Raw genomic sequence first — 23,443 nt, 5'->3', positions numbered from 1 at the left:
ATGCTTCAAGGGGCTGCAGCAGTTTAGAGCATATAGGGATGAAACGATGATAAAAATTGACGAGTCCAAGAAAACGTCGCAGACTACATGCAGACTTTGGCGGCGGGTAGTCGATAATAGCCTGAACCTTGTCAGGTTGAGGAGTGATGCTATCCTTTATGATGTGATGCCTGAGGAATGTGATCTCTGAGACTGCAAACTGACATTTTTCAACATAGATAACAAGATCATAATCACAAAGTCGAGTGAAAAGTTGATGTAGATGCGCCTTGTGTGTTTCCGTGTCCTTGCTGGCGACGAGAAGATCGTCTATGCAGGCAAAACAAAACGGTAAGCCTCTGGTGACTTCGTCTATAAAACGCTGAAATATCTGAGCTGCGTTGCGCAAACCGAAAGGCAATCTCAAATACTCAAAAAGGCCAAATGGGGGTAGGTATAGCAGTTTTTGGGATGTCTGTAGGCTCAATGGGGATCTGGTGATAAGCTTTCACGAGATCAATCTTCGAATATGCAGTTATGCCGGTTAAGAAGGCAGTGCAGTCCTGAATATTGGGTAACGGGTATTGGTCTGGAATAGTGACCACATTGAGTGCATGATAATCACCACAGGGCTGCCAGTCATTGTTCTTCTTGGGAACCATGTGCAGCACTGACGACCACGACCTTGATGACAGACGAATGATCTTCAGTTGTAACATATGCTCGAACTCATTGCAAGCAACTTGAAGTTTATCAGGACAGAGTCAGCGAGGGCGCCAGTGAACAGGTGTTCCTGTGGTAACGATGCAATGGGTCACAGTGTGCTTAGGGGTCTTATCGATCAGAGACTGTAGTAATCTCTGGAATCTCATTGAGCAGAGCTGTATACGGTGAGGTAGGTAGTTTCATGAAAGTGGGGTTTAGGGCTGTAGCGTGTGACAGAAAACCGTTGACCGACAAGCCAGTAATGTTATCCACCAGGCGACAGCGGCTCGTATCCACGAGCAGATGAAAAAATGTCTTAAGAAATCGGCCCCTAAGATGGCATAGCGGACGTCTGCTATCCAAAATAACCATTGTAACCTTAAGGCTGAGATCGAGGGTCAGGGACTTCTGTCCATAAGTTGCAATGACAGAAGAGTTGATCGCTTGTAGAGGAGTTCGCCTTGCGTGGAGACGCTGGTCAGCTTTGGAAGCAGGAATTATGCTGACTTCTGCCCCAGTGTCCACCAGCAAACACAGTCTTGTGGTTTGGTCGGTGATATAGAAGAGGCGTATTGATGATTGGCCGTGATCGCCCACTGCTCTTATTGACGATCGGCCTGAGCATAGGCGTGCGCACAGGGGGGGCAGGGGGGGCGGCCGCCCCCCCTAATCACCTAAGAGGGGGGGCGCAAAATCTGCCCCGTACATTGACCCTTCTAGTCACCAAAGAGGGGAGGGGGCGCAAAATCTGCCCTATAAATTGACTTAGTAGGGTGAGGGGACGCTGCGATGAACCTTTGCCCCCCCCCTAATGGGGAAACCTGCGCACGCCTATTGGCCTGAGCATTTCCCATGCGCCATGAACAGGGTGACACACATCAATGAGCTGCGGCACGAAAATGTCAGTGATAGTAGCATGGGTTCTGGGATGAAAAACTGCACTCGGGTTGGTGGAACGGTCATTGCACAGAAGGTGACGGTGAGAGGTTGCCGATGTGGACATGGTCAGTCATTGAAGTTGCGAGTGTTTCGCAATTTCACATGCAAGTCGGCTACTTGAGATGCAAGTTCTTTTACCGTTCTCGAAGAGAATATACTTTGGAAACCAGATAATTACAGGCAGCGTTTATGACTGCCGGAACAACGTCCATCATGTCGTCGGCCAGTTCTGTGAATTCAGACAGGGACTTATGCTGGGCTGTGATGAGAGCCATTCGCATGTTGGCTGGAAGACGCTGTAGAAACAGCTCGCGTAATACGACTGCATCCAAGAAGCTCGGCTGGTCCCCAATCAGGTGCTGCAGGCTGGATGTCTGTCCCTGAGCTCTTCGTTGTTAAGAAGCTGCTGAATGCGCCGATGTGCGGGCTGAAGAAGTCGACGAAGAAGAGTCTGACAGTCGTGTATGGTGTTTCATCACGGTCTTGCACAAGGATGTCTTGTATCTTGGCCATTGCCTGTAGCAGCAACGTTCAAGAAGTCTGACGTGACGCGATGAATGCGGAACTTATTCTCAGCTTGAATGAACCATTTTGTGGGATTGGCAAGCCATAGCTGCGGTAGCATTATGGTGGTAGTAGCTCCGACAACATTTGCAGAGGGTACCTGGCAGGTTGCAGTTGTAGTAGGACCAGGATTGAGGCTGTCTGGATTGTCGCGCTGCTCCATGGAAAGTTGTGTTCGTAGTCCGGGTCACCAGTAACTGTAGCACTCTGAAGCACAATCCAGAACACAGAGCGGTTTATTAATACGTCTATGCCATTAGTAGTAGTAGCCTCTACTGCATGGCTCATACCCACTCAGGGGGATTGGCCAAGAAGTTGTCTTACAAAAAAATTTTTTTTTTTTTAATAATATTTTGAGTATTGAATGCTGATGCCAATAAAAAGAATAAATAAATAAATAATAGCAATGCATATATAAAAAAAAAACACGTACGCATCAATGAAAGAGTGCAATAATAGTTTTTTAAACATACAGATCAGACACTTTAATCATTGTTCCGAATAGGAATTAGAATAAAAATAATAATAAGAAGAAGCACAATGATAATGAAAATATTATCAAAACTTTTTTTGTTGTTTGTTATAATAATACTTATACAAGCGGAAATTTAAAGCCGTATTCGTTTTGTTTCTTGAAGGTAGCTACACACGGCATCAAACGCATTTCTGTGGCTGAAGCCCAGAGTTGCAGCACCGAAGGTAAGAACATTGTCAATTGTAAATTGCAGCCCCAGGTTAGCGAATGGGCTATCAAGAAGTCTTTTTCTGAGTAATCTGTATCTGCGACATGATAAAAAGTAGTGCTCTATTGATTCTATTTCTAAACAAAAGTGACATAGGGGCGATACCGCCAGACCAGCCCTGTGTGAATATAGATTTAACGAGGGCACACGACATCGTAGTCTAGTTACTAATACTTCCAATTGTCTAGTAGGACACCATTGGATCTTCCACGGAAATTTTAAATGACTAAATTCTGTCCTAGCTGTTATTGATTCTATGGCGTCTGCACGAAGTGAAAATTTTCTATATCTAATCGCAGTTATACTGGCCACTACAGGAAGGACAGGAACAACTGGGCCATTCAATGCAGCTCGCGCTAGTGAGTCGGCCATTTCATTTAATTCTAATCCAGAGTGGCCAGGCACCCATAATAATTTTAAGAGCTTCAGCTGTGGAGGAATTAGCGTCAGGAACGTCTTTAGGGCAGTTGATTTTGATGAAGCTGTAAGGGACGTGCATACTGACATGGAGTCTGTTATTATTATTGCGCTATGGGCGTTCAAATCTAATTTACGCAGGGCTAGAATAATTGCCAAGAGTTCAGCTTCAAAAATGGGGGTGAAGTCCGGTAGTCTTAATGAAAATGACCAACCAAGCGAAGGGGAGTAAATGCCTACTCCTGCCTTTTCGTCTATTACTGAAGCGTCTGTGGCTACTACATTATTTGTTTCCACGTGTGCAAGGTAATCTTGTAGCCGGCTATTTAATACCCTGTATGGTTGAAATTTAGGTTTAGGGGGAAAATCTCATCATATTCTATCTTTAGATTCTGATTGGACACATTTGCTGCAGGCACATCTCGAATTTTCACGTTTATCCGGTCTAGCTGCTTCTGAACAAAATAATCTGTGGTGTATGAAAACGTGGCCAATGAGCAAGAAAAAAGGAGTCTTGGTTTTTTATAAAAGCATATTCAGATCGTCTTAATGGATAGCTATAAAATTTTAAAAATGCCTGCACCGTTAGGATGCGGAATCGACAAGGCAATGTTGGCAATCTAGCTTCCTGGTACATAACATTGTTAGCTACAAACCTAGGGAGCCCTAGACATAATCGCAAGGCTTCTCGCTCCAGCAGAATCAAAGGCTTAATTTTGTAAGCAGGGCCACCTGAGAACAATACACACCCAAATTCTAATATTGGACGCATGTACATTTTATATATCATCACCATTGTGTCCCTACGTAATCCATATCGTCTGCTGCTCAGTCTGCGCAGTATGCCTAAGGCACTTTGTGCCTTAGATGCAATACTTTCTATGTGAGGAGTCCAGTTTAGCTTGCCATTATAAATTATCCCCAAATATTTAAGCGACTCAACCTGTGGAATGGGCTCTTGTTTATAACATATTGAAATTGAGATGGGGTCTGTTAATGGAAATATTAACAGTGCGCTTTTATTTACATTTAAGGTCATGCAAATTGCCTCTAGCCATATCTCTAGCATATTTATATATGTCTGCAATTTTTGATATAAAGAATGAATGTCACTATCTGCCGCGAAGAATGCAATATCGTCTGCATAAATATATGTTTGCACGTCCTGGCAAGTGGGGATTGAGCTCATTAATATGTTAAATAATACAGGAGACAAGACTGCTCCTTGGGGGACTCCGCGAGTCTGTTTAAACTTTGACGATGCGCTTCCATCCTTAAAACAATAAAATTCTCTAGCCTTCAAAAATTCCCTCAGCCATGCAATCATATATTGTGGTAGATTGTGGCTCTGTAAGATGTCTAATAATACTGAATGTTCCACACTGTCATATGCTTTGGCTATATCTAGTGTCACTAGAGCAGCGTGTTGCCTTCTTTTTCGAGCAAGTTGAATGCGGCTTTCTAAATCTGCGTGTGCGCACCATATTGAGCACTCTGCTCTAAAACCAATTTGATTTGGATTTAGTACTACGTTTTCTGCCAGCCAGACTGTAATTCTTTTATGTAACACCCTTTCTATGAGTTTTACCATATTCGATGTAAGAGAAATAGGTCGTATATTTTCTATGTTATAGCCTAATCCTGGTCGTTTTTCTATCGGAATTATTTTAGCTAGTTTCCAATCGTACGGAATCCAGGTGTAATTTAACGAATAATTCACAGTGTTTAGGAGGTCACATGGTGACAATTTGAATAGTATTTTTATCATATTAACTGTAATTCCGTCCGGACCTGGAGCTGACGAGGGCAAATCTTGAATCACCTGAGCCAATTCTTCCAATGTAACTTTGGCAAAATCTGTCATTAACGCTGGTATTTGCAAACTGTACGGCTTAGTTGATGTAAATCGACACTCCAGTCCTCTACCTATAACTTCCAAAGATTTCTTCATTTCCTCTGACGACATAATTTCATAATCTAAGTTAGTTGGAGATGGCAGAATTTTACGTAATCTCATAAATCTAAACAGCGCATTTTTATTCTTAGGTTTTGACAGGTAATCATAGTGTTTCCTATCATATTCCTCTTTAGCTAAAGAAACTGTGCGTTTAAAATTTGCAGCGTAAAACTTGTAATCAGACCAATTTTGGGGGCACTGGTTATACAGAAGTTTTTTCCAAGCTGCCTGTCGTCGTCGGAAATCACGTGCACAGTCTGAATTCCACCAAGGACTATGGGCGGTACTCTTTACAGTTTCGACAACAAATTCTGCCTTTTTGTACGCTCTTTTTATCAATGCACTTAGTCTCATAGCTTTTGTGTCTTCTCGTTCTTCAGTATGGGTGGTCAAAGCAGTTTCTAGATCTTTTTTAAATTTGCTATAATTAATAAATACTCGAGTCTGAGAACATGACGGTGTTATTGTGCAAACAATCTCAAACATCACTGGCAAGTGATCGCTGTTGGTGGCACACTCCAAGGCTGTCCATGATACACTAGTGAGTGACGAACTCACAAAGCTTACATCCAAGGCTGAGCGAGATCGATGACTAATAAATGTAGGCGTTCGCGAATTCAGGCAACGCAGATTGTTATCTGCTGTCCACTCCCACAATCGTTTACCACACCGATCAGTGCGAAAACCCCAGCACGTATGGTGCGAGTTAAAATCGCCCACCACAATTTTATCCTTACAAATAGATGTTACTGCGGCGTCCAAGCATCGAGTTTCTTGCACACCTGTAGGGAAGTACGCATTGACTAACAAGAGGGGCTGGCATCCTGGCAACGTTATTTCCAGAGCAAAAATTTCGCTTTCAGGTGACATATGCTTATATACAATTTTCGCCTTGAGACTTATTCTATTATTGATAAAAAATGCCAGACCTCCGCCTTTCGAAGGGCGATCTAGCCGGAAAGATCTGAATCTATTTAATCGAAAAGACTGATTCATTGAAAGCCAGGTTTCTTGTAGAGCAATGATATCTGGAGTGAATTTCGATGCCAAATATATCAAATCAGTTACAGCTGAGTGAATGGATCGGCAATTCCAGTGAAGAATTTTAAGTGACCCTATGGTTTCGCTAAGATGGACTCGGCTACTGCCTTGCTTAAGATACTTTCTTTTAGAAAATCGGCTTTAGACAGGGTATCTTTCTGGTACTTTTTAGTCTTTGAGTTGATTGGTGTAGTACCTTTTTTAGCTAAAGGGGATCGAGGGCGCTTTAGCGATCGGGGATCCGTCTCCATCTCATCTGAGTCCTGCCCGTCATCTCCGATAACCTCCCTTTGATACGGTCTGGCTTCAGCAGATGCACCTACAGACTGAACACCTTGAGAGGAGACATCAGAGACTGCCTCCTTTGAAGGTCCTGAACGCTCACTATTTTGAGGTGTGAGGCTCAAATTATCCGCTGAGCCTAATATTTGGGCCATCTGGTTCGTTAGTATTTGGGCTAATGACTCACAAAGGTTCCCAGCGAGACGTTCCATTGCCTTTTCCATTGCCTTTTCCATTGCCTTCTCGATAGCTTCCGCCATTGAAACGGAGAGAGACGCTTCCATTGATGGAATATGGCGGGCTGTAACACCAGCATAACCTTGTGTGCGTGTCTGTATTTCAGCTATTGCTTCCTTACGAGAACAGCGTCTTCGTTCAGTTATCTCGAGAACTTGCAGCTCACGTGCCTTTGCAGAACAGCTTGAACAATCTGCAGCATGAGGTTCGTTACATAGGCAACACCTTTCTTCCTTGCTTTGACACTCACTAGCATTATGATCCTCCCCACATACTCTACACCTGACAGCGGACCTGCAACCTTTTATGGTGTGCCCATAACGCCAGCACTTTACGCATTGGAGAGGGCGAGGGGAAAGAGGTTCGACTCTGTAAATTAGAGGCCATGCCTTAATTTCTGATGGCCGCACTGACCCTGCAAATGTCACTATGACGGACTCCGTTGGTATTTTGTTCTTGTCAACCACACGTCCGCATCGGTACACTGAAATAACACCTGCTGGAGAAAACAATTCTAGTACTTCAGATGGTGTCATGTTGGCATCAACGCCACGGACTAGACCTCTGGTGCATGCTAAGTGTGGCGGTATGAACGCGCTCACCGGGTTGGATGCAAACATCGTGCACTTTAGAAGATCTTGCACACAGGACTGGTCTGGGGAAAAGCAGAGTATACCCCCTCTGCCGAACTGGCGGACCTCTGTTATGCACTGGAAATGGGCCGTTGCAGACCGCAATTCCGTCTGAATGGCTTTCGGGTTCTTCATCCGAATGAAGCCGTCATTGGTAGGGACTAGAGCCACTGGAACGGATGAGATGCCGTTGCGCAAGAAAAGATCTACTGGTAACTCCTGCGGAGGAATAGAAGCAGACCAGAGGAAAGTCCCTGGCCCAGGCGAAGAAAAAGGCATCCTGTCTGGTCTGATCTGCACAAAAAACACTTATAAAACAACTATTGCACTATGAGAAATAATGAAAGGACAAGAAAAAACCAAAAACAGCTACTTAATCCTTGGCCTAAACCCCAAGAGCAGGCGAGCGAGAACCGTTCCTTGCCATTGTTCGAACTACTTCATCGTCCACTTTAGCAGACTCCCCACTACCAGTTCATATAGCAAGTGGTGGCGCGCCAGGAGAAGAAAAAAAGTCTGCCACACTGTAATTGCTTTCTCTCTTCTCTCACCCTGACAAACATGCTAGAAACTAAGCAGGCAGGGATGGCACGGAGGAAAGAAGCTGTCACGCACGCATCATGACATTGAGCACTTTTTCTTTTCTTCTTCTTACTTTCAGTGTGATCACGAGCGAGCATGCAAGCATGTGGCGGCCTCTCACGGTGGCCTCGGTAGCTATGCAGCTCTTGATACTCAAATTAGCCAACGGCCGTGAATTTGGTTACATGGCTCGGTCATTTGGGTATATGGCATCATTTGTTAAAAGGAAAGGGAACGATTTCTAGCTGACTTTGAGAATTAATTGTAAGTTCCAGGCTGCGTTCTGCACTATAATATTTGGCTCACATGTTCTCGGGAGCTGTGACTAGCGATCTGCAGCATTTTCTGACCATGCTGAAAAAGGGTTGCAGGGCCTCTTTAAGGGGGGACGCGCCTTTCGTATCGCGAAAAATGGCATAAAATCGGTTTTTTTGAAAATCGCATTTTCAGTTTCTGTAGACCCTTTTCTATCAGATTCCAAAATATCTTCACCAAAAACCACGTAGAAGTGCTTTAAAAAATTTGTTACGCCTGCCACGGTGGCGAAAGTTATTGCGGAAATCGCAAAAAAACACTGATTTTCAAAAAATAATAGCTCCGCAACGGCGCCACCGTTCACCGATATTTTGGTCTCGTCGGAACGAGCATTTCTCCGTCTTCGAATTCCCCGCCTCAGTTGGCTCCTCCCTTCGAAAACAAGCGCACAAAAAGCAAATGTCCGAAGGTCGTTTCGAGGCCTCCGATTGGCCGCGTCCGCCATGTTGCCCCAGCGCGCCTCGCCATTGGTCCGATGCGCGCTTCGGGGGATCGTCGGCTGCTGCCATGGCTGCTGCTTGCGCTTCGCGAGGTCACGGCTGTCGAAAGTCGCGGTCTTTATGACGCGTTCGCACTCGTTATGTGTTCACGGCTCGAAGTCGACGATCACTTAGAACTTAACTACGTTTTAGTTAGGAGCTGCAAGCGGAAGCCCGATCAGATTAAGATGGCACGCCGCGCTCGTAGCGAACGTCGTAAGCGCGCGTCTCGGTCCGACCCTTTAGTTGACTCGTCGGATCAGCGGTTGGAGGGTCTGCTATCAACACTTCGTACGTAGTGACGAAGATAATCGCGGGACGACTCCTTGTACTCGCGACCACGCATTACGTACTTTGAAACAAACATCGGGCACCGCGGCCGGCGCGTCTACTGCTCGGAGTCGTCGCTAGGCCTAACTCCGCTCACGGCGCCGGCGTGCGAGACGAACCTCGAACTTTGCGGGCAAGAACAACGCGTTAGAGGAACCGCGGCAGTGTGCTTCTTCGTAAGCAACGCAGCGCATCGCCCGCCGGCTCCTCGGAACCGCGGATGGTAATTTTACGCATCGGCAGCGGACCCCACAGCCAAGCTCGTCGCGCAGCGGCCGCGCGTCGGCGTCCCGAAATGCGAGACCAAACACGTTGCGCGCCGATTTTTCGTCGCCGCACCTAGGGATATTGCGCATCGTCACCGAATGCCGCGACCCAGAACATCGCGTGCAGATTTCCCGGACTCCGCGGCCGAGCACTTCGAGGTGAAATAAAGCACTGTTGATGCAATTTAGGCGCGCTTGGAGCCGTGCGTGGTATCGCCGCAAGCTCTCATGAATCATCTGAAAAAAAAAAAATAAAAGCCTCGCAGATAACCGTGTTCGCCGCAACCGGGTGAATTGTGAAGCGCATCACAGTCGAGGTTTACAAGTGAGCTTGAGTGAAGCAGGGAGATGAATTTACATCTGCCCAATTCGCGTCTTGAATAAACAGCTAAGGAATTTCTATTCCCCCAATGTCTTGGCCGTAATTGCCTGTTATTTAGGAGGAAGGGATAGGCTGTCATGATGAGAGCCACTCTTAGTATCCTATAAAAATTATTCAATGATCAATTGCAATAAAGACTTAGTGATAGCACGAATACAAGAAAGCTGGCAAAGCACCACAGCATATGGCCTAATCACATTACAATATAACGGGCAGCCGAGAAAGATTCTCTGCGCTTGAAAAAGGCTAAGAATCGATCACTAGAGAAGATGGAAAGGCGGCAAAGAAAGAGAGTGCCAAAGGACACCTCCAGTTATGCTGCAGGATCATTTTAGAACTACATATGTGCTCAAAACTTTCAAACGTCGTTTTCTCAAAATGACTTTTTTGGCTGGTGAGGCTGCTTATCCCAGCCATATCTCTGGAACCACTCATCGAATTTCCATAAGTCTTTTTTTATTATGTACTTGAATAAATTTCTGAGGGGGTGACAAGCCCATTTTTTCAATATATTGTGTCTGTTATTTATTATAGTTAATCAAAATTTGATTGATAATATCCTAATCACCAACACTAAATTTGATGGTCTGCTAAAACTTTTCGGCAAGGAAATTCAAAAAAAGGGCTCTGTTACCCCCTGAAGTATCAATCTGGGAATCATCACAGTTAATTTCACAGTTCCAGTACCTTTTGAAAGTTCTCCAGGCCTGGGATAAGAGAACCATGTGCATTATTCTGACATACTGCCATAACTTGAGAACCAGTGAACATAACTTCATGAAATTTTGTAATTCTTCTAATGCTTTTGCTGTGAGTCTATCATGAAAATTTCATTAAGATATCTCAATAAACAAAAAAGTTGGTATCCGAAGGTAGCCTCCCCCCTTAAAGGGATACTGAACAAAATTTTTGACGCTGAGATTTTCAGCCAAACTGAAAGATTGGGTGCTGGAATCGGTAGACACAACCTTCATTTCAGACAGAAACTAGCGGAAAATAATGAATTTATTGCATTTTTCACAAACTGCTGCATCTAGCGGCCACATCATGAACTAGAGGAGGTGATGTTAACGTCACCGGAAACGGGCATGCCAACAATGCCAGCTGGTGCCCGCGTCTCTCGACCAACTCAGCCTGCACTTTGGTTCCTAGAACCACTGCAAACGGCACTGGCAGCGAACAATGCTCCCTGGTGGGATAAATAGGGGGTGACATCTCAGCGCGTACAACGGAGTGGTGGAGAAAGGGAAGCATCGGTCAGGAACACCCTTCATCCACCGTGGTGACAAGTGATGTCACGGCTTGTGCTGGCGTGCAGCCTCCGCATGCTGACAATCCTCCAAAAATATAGCCAACTGTTCAAAAATGTGTGAAATAAACTCTGTTTATTGGAACAGTTCCTTCAGAGTAAAATTTCGGAATTTTCGTAATTTTTTCAGATTTTTGTTCAGTATCTCTTTAAGTGTGTGCTCCTTGTATATGGATAAGTGACTGAAGGAAAGCGAGCAAACACATGATGTTGATGTTTATCTCTCTTTACAAAAATTAGTCCTTATGCTTAATTATTTTGAATTCGATTTGACCTGCTGCATACAGATTTTTGGCCCTAGTATAGGATGTCCTTTTGCATTAATATGAACCAACATCTTTATGGGACAATTAGTTATTTGAAATCATTTCCACTGAAGTCTTGCACCTATTTCTGTTGCTTAGACAGCATCTTTATTGTTTGGGAACATGGAATAAGTGCACTAAACACATTCATTGACCATTTCAGCAAATTTCACTTTAGTATTAAGTTTATCATGCTCCATGATACATGACAGTATTCGTTTGACAGACGCCCTTTGATATAATGAAAATAGCAATCAGTGTTTTTGCATAAATATCAGCCAAGTTTAGCAAAAAGAGCTACAGCAAGCATACTGAAACGCAGTGATCTTGTGAGCACCATGTCTCATGATAAGTGTTTTGGCTATCGATGCATCCATCTCCGAGCTCTCCTCATCCCAGACGTCTTTCTGCGTCTTTATCATACGGAGCTGGGGTGAAACAATAGAAATTTATGTGAATGTTTGAAAAGCAAAATTTTCAAGCCAGGTTCTACAAATAGGGAATATCAGCTGAAATTAAATCAAATGAGAAGTTTCGCTGGGTTGCTGTTGGCCTCGTTACATACATCAGAGTCAAACACCAACTGCACCACTGTTAGCATCACTCCTGATCGCACTATGGTATTGTGAGATGTTTTGACAGGGTGCTGTCCCTTGAACTCAACAGGGACTTCCCAGCATGCTGCATGGCACCCGAATGCCACACCTGCCTGCAGTTTGAACATTGTCTGAGGAGACAACTGCAATAATAAACCTTGTGCATCATCATCATTGGCCTGGCTATGCCCACTGCAGGGCTAACGCCTCTCATGTTTCTCTCCGGTCCTGTGCTTGCTGTGGCCACATTATTCCCGCATACTTCTTAATGTCATCTGCCCACCTAGCTTTCCACCTCATCCTGGCACACTTGCCCTCACATGGAATTCATATTGTTATTCTTAACAATCAGCAAAAAAAAATAGCAACACTGCATGTGTATATCTTTCCGTGCTTTTCAATGAAACTTCAGTTGCTAGTACCGCGTTGTCCTGTCTTATTCGTTCTTCCCTGTTGTAGCTTTTTTTTTCATGCTTTATTTCGTAACGCACTTGGGTAGATGCTGAATGCCTGAATGTTGCTTGCTGACACATTGTACTACTGCCACGAGCAAGCGGTGGCTCGCAGCAACTTGTAAATTTTTTAGTCGTCATCATGGTGGGTTTATGCTGTCTCTGGGAGCTACGAGCCTGAAGTGATGTGTGCGCTCTCGGCTGCCATCGGCAGGCTGTCAGTGTGTTTATATTCCCCATATATTGAAGAAAAATTTCGAGGATGCTTAAAGGGACTGACAACCAATTTTTATGGTGCCCATTTTCTTTAGCGCAACGGAAAGCTTACCGGTGAAGGTGTCTAATCATGGAACGGTAACGTGAGAAACGCTGTGAAACATTCGTAATAAGTGCTTTTCAATCTGTGGCGAATATGAAGTCATAAACACAAGTGACAATAACCCATGCTGCAAACAGTGAGAGCGAGAGCGGTTCATGTTCGAGCGTGGCGGTTTGCCACGCATGCGTGCACTCCGCGCGCAGCGCATGCGCCACAGCTCGACATGTTCCTCTGGTTATTCCGAAGGCAGCGCCGCTTCTCGCCGTGCAACTCCTTTTACCTCGTAAGCAGCACAAGATAGAGCGGGGATAGATAATAATATACATACTCTAATTTTCAGGACTAATTATGGCACGCATGACAGCATCAGACTACGTACAGCAAAAAGTGATCGACTCCATACCAGCTTCAAGGCTCTTCCACTAGGCTGCGCCACGTACCGGTTCTTGTTACTTTTAAACACGATTTAAACATATAAATCCTACTCACAAGGCGAAAAGGATGCTGGAATCTGTCACTATATTTCAGTGTCGTATCATTTTTGCCAGGATCTAATCACACGTTGTGACCAGTTGTCGGTCCCTTTAAGCTTCGCTTTTGAAGAAGTGCTGACATGAATGTTAAATATTTTCGGATTGTTGCTCTAAATAAAACCACTGCTGTCAATAACCCAAAAAGGAGTATCTTGGTGCCTGGGAATGCATCTAATATATTTTTAATACTGCTATCTCTAAAAAATGCCTTCGATATCGAAGGGGCGGTTTCACAATGACATGTAAACACAGTAAGACTTCATGGGGAGACGGCAACTCGCAATGTACTGGCAGCAGCTATGCCATCTGCTGTCAGCCGCACGTGGTGCAAGTAAGCAACGATGAGTGAATTGTCGTCCAGTGACTCTGACAGCGATTTCTCCGATTTAGGCTGCATGCAGGATGCAGAGTTCATAAACTCAGTGGTACCGTGTTGACTCGTCCTGATGATGTCCATTGTGGTGGGTCTGGCTTGCAGATGCTGGGTGACGAGAACTTCAAAATCGAAGTAAAGTATTGTCACGGGCTCGCGACTTCGACGAAGATAGCAATCGGCGTGTGGAAGATGAAACTCTTTATTTGGCCGAACTTGTGGCCGGGAAACAGAAAGTCAAACAACAGCAATACACACTGTACACTGATAGCGGCGAACAGAGTGTTGGCCGTCGATAAACTGATCATGGCTGGGACGCGCCGCCTTTTATACATCACATATCGAACTTTCCAGCCTTATCATTGGTGGTTGCACAAGCTCTGGAATAATCTTGACCATTCGCGTCATGTGCGCAATCTCGACAAAATGATCTACTACAATCTGGAATGTTCCCAGACATTCTGGCGCGGCCCGCACAAGACAGCGATCACACGTACAACGGACTAGTTACAAAAACATAGCTAAAGAAGCGCGGGTGGCAGTATTTTATACATGTTGTCTGACTCCGGTGTGTGGAGAGCATTAACACTGCATACCGAAGAAATAAAGAATGTCCTGTTTGTGATGCCTCAAAATCATGTCGGTAAACCTTTAAGGGGACCCTCCAACACTATTGAACCCCCCATTTTTTCACTCGTGGGTTGCGTAGACTGAAGTACGGACAGGTTAGTACAGCAAGAGCAGCAGCGATAGCGACACACAGTCCGAAGTTATTCGGTCTAGAATATACAAAATACAAGGAAAAAGAATGCCTACCCTCAACTCGATTTTCGTGGGGTCACATGACCTCGTTTCACTCGCCAGTTATGCTGTAATACGCCGCCAATGGAATGAGCTGAAAGCTCCTACTTAGGGGAATCGTGCACAACATTGTTGCTTGTCCTGTCCAACGTATTGTTGACGCCGTTGCCATAGTAACAAACGTGGTGCCTGGCTCCTGACTTGTCAGAATTTGAGCGGGCGCTACTGCTTCAAAGCAAGGCTTTGCTTGCTGTTCCTTATGACATTCCATCTCACTCCGTCCTCTCATTCTGAGAAGGGAAACTGTGGAACGACAAATGTGGTGAAGCATTGTTGCCCCTACGCGGGTTGTTCGGCGAGCCACCCGACGAACTGCAAGGGTGCAGCGACATCGATTCAACCAAGGGGATTACTTGCACCCCTTCCACAACAGTTAAGAGCCTACCGCATGTGCAGAAAGAGGCAGCTCGCAAACGTGCAGAAGCAAGAAGAGGGAAGAGGAAGAAGCCTTTCATATGGACATCTGACCCGCGCAAGCAAAAAATCCTGAGGCGAAATGGTAGCCAGTGCCTCTGTTGTGCTTTTTAGTTTTAGTGATCTTTTTTCTTGCGATGGGCGTCATTTGGGGATCAATGAAAAAGCACAGAAAAGAAGAATGAAACCCAATAGTAATCTTAATTTTGATGCTACACCATGATCGCTTCTAACGTTACATTTATTCAATCATAGGCTTGCGCGCTTCTTTATCAATCCCGCCTGCAATAGTTCTGGTGAGCGTCACTACACGCTGATGCGGGTAGCAGCGATGTGGTGACTTTATTGCATGATTAAAATACTAAATCATTTGATATTGGTGCTTAGACCTATGCAAAAATGATGCCCAGCCATCAGTCTATGCAAACCACAAGTAAAAAATAGGGGCTTCAAGAGTGTTGGAGGGCCCCTTTAATAGTGCGATAGCATCGTCAGGCCTCTTTCACATCACCTTCTCATTTGCTTGCCATGCTCTGCTTCTTGGTGGACAACCCGTGTCATGAGGGAAGGAAGGTGTGATATTGGTCGTTGCAAACAGTCCTAAAGCACCTGCTGCAATTACAGTTGCGAAGTAACTACTGCACGTCTGTAAGGCACCTATGCAGTGGCACACTGTGCTGGTGCTGTGGTCGTTGTTGAGAATGATAATGAATTGTAACTCGGCCCTTTGTAATGGTTCAGCAACTTTCAACCACCCATTTGTTATGTAGTTCAGATGGTGTGATGCCTGGCGAGATTCTTCGCTTATGCCACGCAGTAGTACATAATCTAACGCAACTCCTTGCACAACATGATGACCGTATGAGATCTTTTTAGCGAATCAGTTTCAAGCACTTGGTAGAATACTTGACCGCCATGCAGAATACCTGTCTTCGGTTCAGGCTTGAAGCCTGATTTTTATTTGTTGCATCCATCGTGTTTTTTTGTTCACAGACGTAAATTTTTGCTTACAACCAACGCCACCAATACCCCATTTTCTGCTACAGGGGCTCTTTAATGCTATTGCGTTAATAGGCAACTTCCATCCGCATTGATTCTCGCAATTACCAAAAGGGGGACTGATACCACATTGCCCTTTCTTTGCATGTTGTGTACTTCTTTCAACTCAGGAGTACTAATTCAGCATGAATTTTCGAATGTGAGCGAAGGTTTTTTGACCGAAAACAACAAAAGGCATGAGAGTCACTCTGTCACGCTTGCGCTGTTTCTGCGAACATATGTTGTCTTTCTTCGACTGCCTGTGCAGATGATGCCCTGTTGGTCGTTATGGTCGGGTACAAATTGAAAAGTCCGGAGAGGCCCCGCCAAGGTGACCGAATCGCAGCAGTCCCGCTCAGGCACTTGCCACTATGCTCCGTCATGACGTCGATCTGGAGTGCGCATCCATTGTGTGCATCCGCCTTTGAGGAGGACTTCTCATGTTGTACCCGACTGTAGTGCATTGTGCCTTGCTATGGGCCTACTCAGCCAACCAAACAGTCCAATGTGTGCACGCAGAATGAGACACCACAGAAACACCGTGGCGCCCTGCAGAGGGACGGCAACGAGGAGCAAGGGCCTGCTGCTGCATGCTGGTCGCCCATCATGGCCATGAGCTTGCCCCTGCAGCCCGTAGAAACGACCGCCAATGGCCTCGGCTGCAACCGGCGCAGGTTTTACTTTTTCGCATCTTTGCCTGCCTCATTTCTACAGCTTACACATACAATAGCAGGTAGAGCAAAATAAGTTCAGTGAAGCGCATCAGAGACCTTTACAGCACCACCTAAGCACACAGGCCGTTTCAGTCTTCCATCCCCGTGATCTTGAAAAGTTTGTTGGAAAACTGTACAGTAACGCAAAGGAATCACAAATCAACAGCAAACAAGTTGCTGTCTCATGCCTAGAGCTGATATTAGGGACATAACTTATTACGCACCAGTGTTGCGATGAAAGGGAACTTTAAGGTGGAGTAGGTGCCAGACTAATGCTACTTCTCCCACTAGTAAAGCTGTTAGCCTTCCTTAAAGGGACCCTGTGACACTTTTCTAAGCTGCCATAGAATGGACTTTTGTTGTTGCATGAACAACAGTTGAATTCTTCAAGTAGAAGCATAGTTATTGCACAAGGCGGCCACTTTGTCTTTTTGTTGCAACGAGTACTACACACAGGAGGCAAAGGCACGATGTGCCACCCAATCGCCTCGAGCATTTTTTCTTAATGTATTGGCCACTACTTCAAGTCCAGCCATGCATGGTGCAGCCATGAGGGGGCACCGTGGGTTGGGTGCCTTCATAGCGCAGAAGTGACGCATAGGGGTTGTTCGTGAGCACCAGTAGGTGCGCTGTGATCTGGCCAAGCTACGCGAGCACCTGGTGTGGACTGGCTTTGTCCATTGCCAACTTGATTGACAGGTAGTGTCCAAATTAAGACTGCATGTTGAAGTGCGTTCAATTAGTGAAATACAAAGCTATGTCTAGCTCAAGAGGTGCATTATAAATAACATATTGATGGTTTTGGAGATGATTTGCATTGGTAAGTATTGTCATGGCAGGCTTAGTACGAGACGGGGGACCAACTCAGGCATATAAGTGTGTGGGAGAGCATGTGGACAGTAGACCAGATGCCACCTCACATGAATGTAGGAAAAAACGTAACATTAAGCAGATGACCAACAGTATACTCTACGGTCTTTTTGATATTGTAGCTAGGCATACATTTCAATTACTTAACTACATACTAGCAGTAATGCTGAAAATGTTCTTGTGGTCATGGAATAAGCCGATATTTGTTACATACCCATTTGCTACACATTTGGTGATGACTAGAGACCGGATTTTAGGCAAATGCCTATTTTGTTCCTTGCGTTCCTATCGCCCCATTTTGATATATGAGCATGAATTAGAGCTCAAGAAGGGCTCTTATAGTGTTTTTATAGTGTCTATAAATGCCTATTTTTGGCATTTGTGCCTAAATTTGTATAAGTGCCTATAAAGGCTTATTTTCAAAATTGTTGCTTATATGAACACTATTTAACCTTAAATTTCGCTCAAGAGTGCAGTTTGAGACCGTTATGTTACCGGCTACACTCCATCACTTGTACCCCTACTCAATTGCAAAGTCCTGAATAATCCTTACGGAAGTGACCATTTTCCAATAGTTATTAACTCACCAATAGCGAATGAATGTCCTTCACAGGCTCCTAAATGGCACATTGACAAAGCCGATTGGGATCAGTTTCGCAAACTTGCTCTTCTAAGTTGGAATGATATGTGTGGTTTAAGCGTGGATGCAGCCGTAGAGTACTTTACAGCTTTTCTCACTGACGTTGCAACTAAGTGCATCCCTCAAACAACTGGACTGCCCGGCAAACGACGTGTCCCATGGTGGAACACTGAGTGCCGAAATGCGCGCAAAAAACAAAACAAAGCAAGGAGGTTGCTTCGGGATTCTCCGACAGCCGAGAATCTTGACAGCTTTAAGAACATAAAATCCCAAGGTAGGAGAACGCGGCGACAGGCAAGAAGGGAGAGTTGGCAAAAGTTTTTATCTGGAATCAATTCATACACACAAGAGGCTAAAGTTTGGAACATGGTTAGTAGGGTAGCCGGACGACAAGCATATTCACTCCCTCTTGTAAACACACAAGGCGACAGCCTGGAAGACCAGGCAAACTTCCTCGGCGAACATTTCGAACAGGTGTCTAGCTCGTCGCACTATACTGAAGCTTTCCAGCGATACAAAACAAGAATCGAAAAACAGAAACTAGATCGCAAATCCACAAAACACGAAGCGTACAATGAACCTTTCTGCATGGCTGAGCTACAAGCATCGCTTAATTGCTGCAATAATTCAGCCCCAGGCTCCGACCGTGTTGTATATGAAATGGTGAAACACCTGCCATCTGAAACGCAAAAAACGCTCCTTTCCCTGTATAATGCTGTCTGGTTTTCGAGTGAGATCCCCTCGACCTGGAAAGAAGCCATTATTATTCCTATTCTAAAACAGGGCAAGGACCCATCCTCCGTTGCGAGCTGCAGGCCCATTGCACTAACAAGCTGCCTGTGTAAACTTTTTGAAAAGATGATAAACCACCGACTTATACATTTCCTCGAAGCAAACAAATCACTTGACCCATACCAGTGCGGTTTTCGAGAGGGTAGATCCAGCTCTGACCACCTTATCCGTATCGAGGCACAAATTCGCGACGCTTGTGTCCACAAGCAATTCTTCCTTTCGGTGTTCCTCGATATGGAAAAGGCCTACGACACCACATGACGCTTTGGAATATTAAGAGACCTATCCCACTTAGGTGTCCGAGGAAAGAGGTTGACCATAATAGAAAGCTATTTGTCCAATCGCACGTTCCGTGTTCGAGTGGGTAATGTCTTGTCCCGAATATTTGTCCAGGAAACTGGAGTGCCGCAAGGTGGTGTCCTGAGTTGCACACTTTTTATTATAAAAATGAATTCCCTACGTCTGTGTATTCCATGGAATATGTTTTATTGCACATATGTCGACGACGTGCAGATCGGTTATAAATCTTGCAACCTTTCAATGTGCGAGCGGCAGGTGCAACTTGGTTTGAACAAGGTAACCAAATGGGCAGACGAGAACGGGTATCTTTAGTGGGGATAAGCAGACGGCTCATACCTTTGTAGGTGTTGTGCTCTAATTGCAAAAGTTCCGTTGAAGTCATAGCAGTGGCGGATCCAAAGGGGGGGGGGCGTAGCGGCGATCGCCCCCCCCCCCCCAAGCCAGCCCCCGCCCCCTCCCTTCAGTGCCTGTCGTCCACCTCCTTTGTCAGGCTGCCTGTTGAGTTTGCCCCCTTTTTCAGGTTGCTTTGCCTGCCACTGCCCAAAAGGGGTAAAGAGAATCTTGTCCCTGCTTTCTACCTCTCTCATCGCTCTACCTTTTCCTGCTTCCCTATGCACATTTACAACGAAGGCTTCTTAGGCACCGCCATAATCTCCTCTGGGCTGTTGTAAATATGCGTGACCCACCAAAATGCACTGCTGAGCGGGGGCGTCAGCCTTTGCACCCCCCCCCCCCTATTAGGTACTTGAATCCGCCCCTGAGCCATAGATAGGGCACTTCTCTTAGTGTAGCGGCTGCGTTTCCTGAAGGAGCGAGCTGCTAACCTATATTCATATAAAATTCCTCTTTGTTGCTATCGGATTTACTATTTTGCTCTCGCGGTGAAACTGTGACTCTTTTTTTCTAACGTGGGACGGTTTTCGATGTTTTCCACTCGTGGAGAGCAAATGGTTCAGCTGGGCAACATGGTAGCAAAGGCGTTGCATTGCTCTGGGCAACGTGCGAGGATTTGACAGCAACCCACAGCAGCAGAAGAAGCGCAATTCCACAGTGCATTAAACCCGCATTTGTTTTGTATTTACATGTGACACTCTGGCAAGGCATCTAACTATGATTGCTGCACCTCATGCTCAACAAAATTGATTTTTTTTCACGCAAAAAATAAAAAGTTTTTTCATGTTGCCATATTAGTCGAGCATTCTTGTGGCATTTTCAGTTTAAGATTAATCCTTCAGTAACTATGCCTTGCATGAAAGGTCGAATTCAGTTTAACGAAGTTTCGATGTAACGAAGTGAGTTGCCGCTTTTACCAACTTTGCTATATTGAGGTTTAACTGTTCTATGTACTATTCAAATGGGATTAAGTTGTTTTTATTTCCTAACGTGTGTATTAGAGAGTGACATCACCGAGCGATATGGTCTCTACCCATCTTGACATAAAACAAAGTCCTGCTTCACTCAGGGAATTTTAGCAAAAACACTCAGGGAAAACCTGGAAAACTCAGGGAATTTAGAAAAGTCAACTCGGTAGACACCCTGGATGGACACTACACTTCTTGTGGGTCAGAGTGTTTCATCTCACTCCTGGTAGCATGATAACAAGGTAGTTGAATTTCTTTCAACTTTTCCAATTATGTGACTGCCGTGTAGGTGCTTTTACTTGTTCGACTGGTCACACTTGGCTTTTTTACGCAAATACTTATCCAGTCCATTCTTTACCGACGGTTATATAGACGTTCCTGTAACAAAATTGTTCCCGGCAGTGTTTATGATTTTAGCTCATTGAAATAATGTCTTTCATTTAGCAAACGTTTATTGAACTAGGGGGACCGTGAGCTGTGGGACATTCTTGTGGAGTGTACTGATTAATAAAAGAGGTTACCTGAAGGGAGACCACTTTTAATCGACTCTATGTGCATGGAAGTTTGATAATAGTTGGGGATGAACTCACTAGGAAACTCTGCTTTTTATAGCCTTGGATTTCTTTCATGAGAGTCTCCTAGGAAAGGAAAACATTGATAGAAAGGCTGATACCATATACTAATAATTTATGCCACCTTGAAGCTTACCAGTGTTTCTTCTAAGGCATCAAGAGGACATTAACTTAGAGAAAAACATTTAAGTTGCAAATATATCAGTGCTCCATTGAACCCTCTCACTGCCAATCCTGAGGTAACTCGGGCGACCGCACACGCACAAGCCCTGCCAACCCTGAGTATACTCGTTTAACCTAACTATTTCGCTACCACGAGAAAATGATCATTTTTCATATGTCGCGGGAAGAAATTTTTTTTCAGTGTAAAGAATACTCCAGCACACATTGCAGCAAACCAACTTGTGCATAATGATTGCTATTTCCAAAAAATGTAAGTTGCAGAACAAAAAAAATATGAAAAATATAAAAATGTTAAACTGTGTAATGTTTTGCTGCGAGTTGATGGACACAACAATAAAAAAACACTATATATACAAAACATTGAAAACAAAGAAAGTTCAGAATATAAATTTTGGAGATAAATGACCCAGGAATAACGTAAAAATGAATAAAAGCTCTGTACAATGCCGGTATTAATATACATAAAAAAAAGATCTGAAATTGGGTACTGCTGATTGCTCGTGTCATGCGGTGAAGCATTTCCTGGTGTCACTGAGACACAGGCACACTCGTGCACTTTTCGCACAACATTTTTTCGAGTGAGAAAAGCCTGCTCATGTTCCAATATAAATGGATGTGCAGGATGTGAACAATGTCCACATAAATCGGAAGTTCAATGCACTTCACCGGTTTGTTTGGCGTCACCTCTTTGTTTGGTGCCACATCTCTCGGCATAGGATGGCATTCTGAAATATGCATCCAAGCATGTTCATTTGTATTTTTTGCTGATAGTATTGGCCACCTCTGCTGTGATGAAAATGAGTGAAATTGCGCACAGTCGTAAAACATCTCGCACCGAGATGTGCTCCAGGTGGCTTTCATGGTGTGAAGAGAAGTTCCCAGCCAGTGGCGGCACATCTTTCCCGAGCGACGTGTGGACCTTGCACGTAACCAGAGTAGCTCTAAGATTGCGTGCAAAGGTCGGCAATGACGCACGCACGGCGGAGGAGACCACTTAAGGGGGGAGGCTACCTTCGGATACCAACTTTTTTGTTTATTGAGATATCTTAATGAAATTTTCATGATAGACTCACAGCAAAAGCATTAGAAGAATTACAAAATTTCATGAAGTTATGTTCACTGGTTCTCAAGTTATGGCAGTATGTCAGAATAATGCACATGGTTCTCTTATCCCAGGCCTGGAGAACTTTCAAAAGGTACTGGAACTGTGAAATTAACTGTGATGATTCCCAGATTGATACTTCAGGGGGTAACAGAGCCCTTTTTTTGAATTTCCTTGCCGAAAAGTTTTAGCAGACCATCAAATTTAGTGTTGGTGATTAGGATATTATCAATCAAATTTTGATTAACTATAATAAATAACAGACACAATATATTGAAAAAATGGGCTTGTCACCCCCTCAGAAATTTATTCAAGTACATAATAAAAAAAGACTTATGGAAATTCGATGAGTGGTTCCAGAGATATGGCTGGGATAAGCAGCCTCACCAGCCAAAAAAGTCATTTTGAGAAAACGACGTTTGAAAGTTTTGAGCACATATGTAGTTCTAAAATGATCCTGCAGCATAACTGGAGGTGTCCTTTGGCACTCTCTTTCTTTGCCGCCTTTCCATCTTCTCTAGTGATCGATTCTTAGCCTTTTTCAAGCGCAGAGAATCTTTCTCGGCTGCCCGTTATATTGTAATGTGATTAGGCCATATGCTGTGGTGCTTTGCCAGCTTTCTTGTATTCGTGCTATCACTAAGTCTTTATTGCAATTGATCATTGAATAATTTTTATAGGATACTAAGAGTGGCTCTCATCATGACAGCCTATCCCTTCCTCCTAAATAACAGGCAATTACGGCCAAGACATTGGGGGAATAGAAATTCCTTAGCTGTTTATTCAAGACGCGAATTGGGCAGATGTAAATTCATCTCCCTGCTTCACTCAAGCTCACTTGTAAACCTCGACTGTGATGC

General features: G+C 44.5%; 1 protein-coding gene across 1 annotated transcript in view; it reads left to right on the top strand.

Moving 5' to 3' along the window:
* LOC119382412 (ankyrin repeat domain-containing protein 50-like) overlaps positions 1-23,443 on the top strand; it is a 191,069-nt gene that overhangs the window by 21,486 nt on the left and 146,140 nt on the right. Inside the window, 1 exon segment of the mRNA XM_037650105.2 lies at positions 16,570-16,724. Coding sequence (XP_037506033.1) covers positions 16,657-16,724 — 68 coding nt within the window. The 5' untranslated portion in view covers positions 16,570-16,656.

The sequence above is a fragment of the Rhipicephalus sanguineus genome, chromosome 2 (genome assembly GCF_013339695.2).
Source record: "Rhipicephalus sanguineus isolate Rsan-2018 chromosome 2, BIME_Rsan_1.4, whole genome shotgun sequence".
NCBI lineage: Eukaryota > Metazoa > Arthropoda > Arachnida > Ixodida > Ixodidae > Rhipicephalus > Rhipicephalus sanguineus.
Note: the sequence above shows the minus strand (reverse complement) of the source record. Positions and strands in the feature narration are given on the sequence as shown.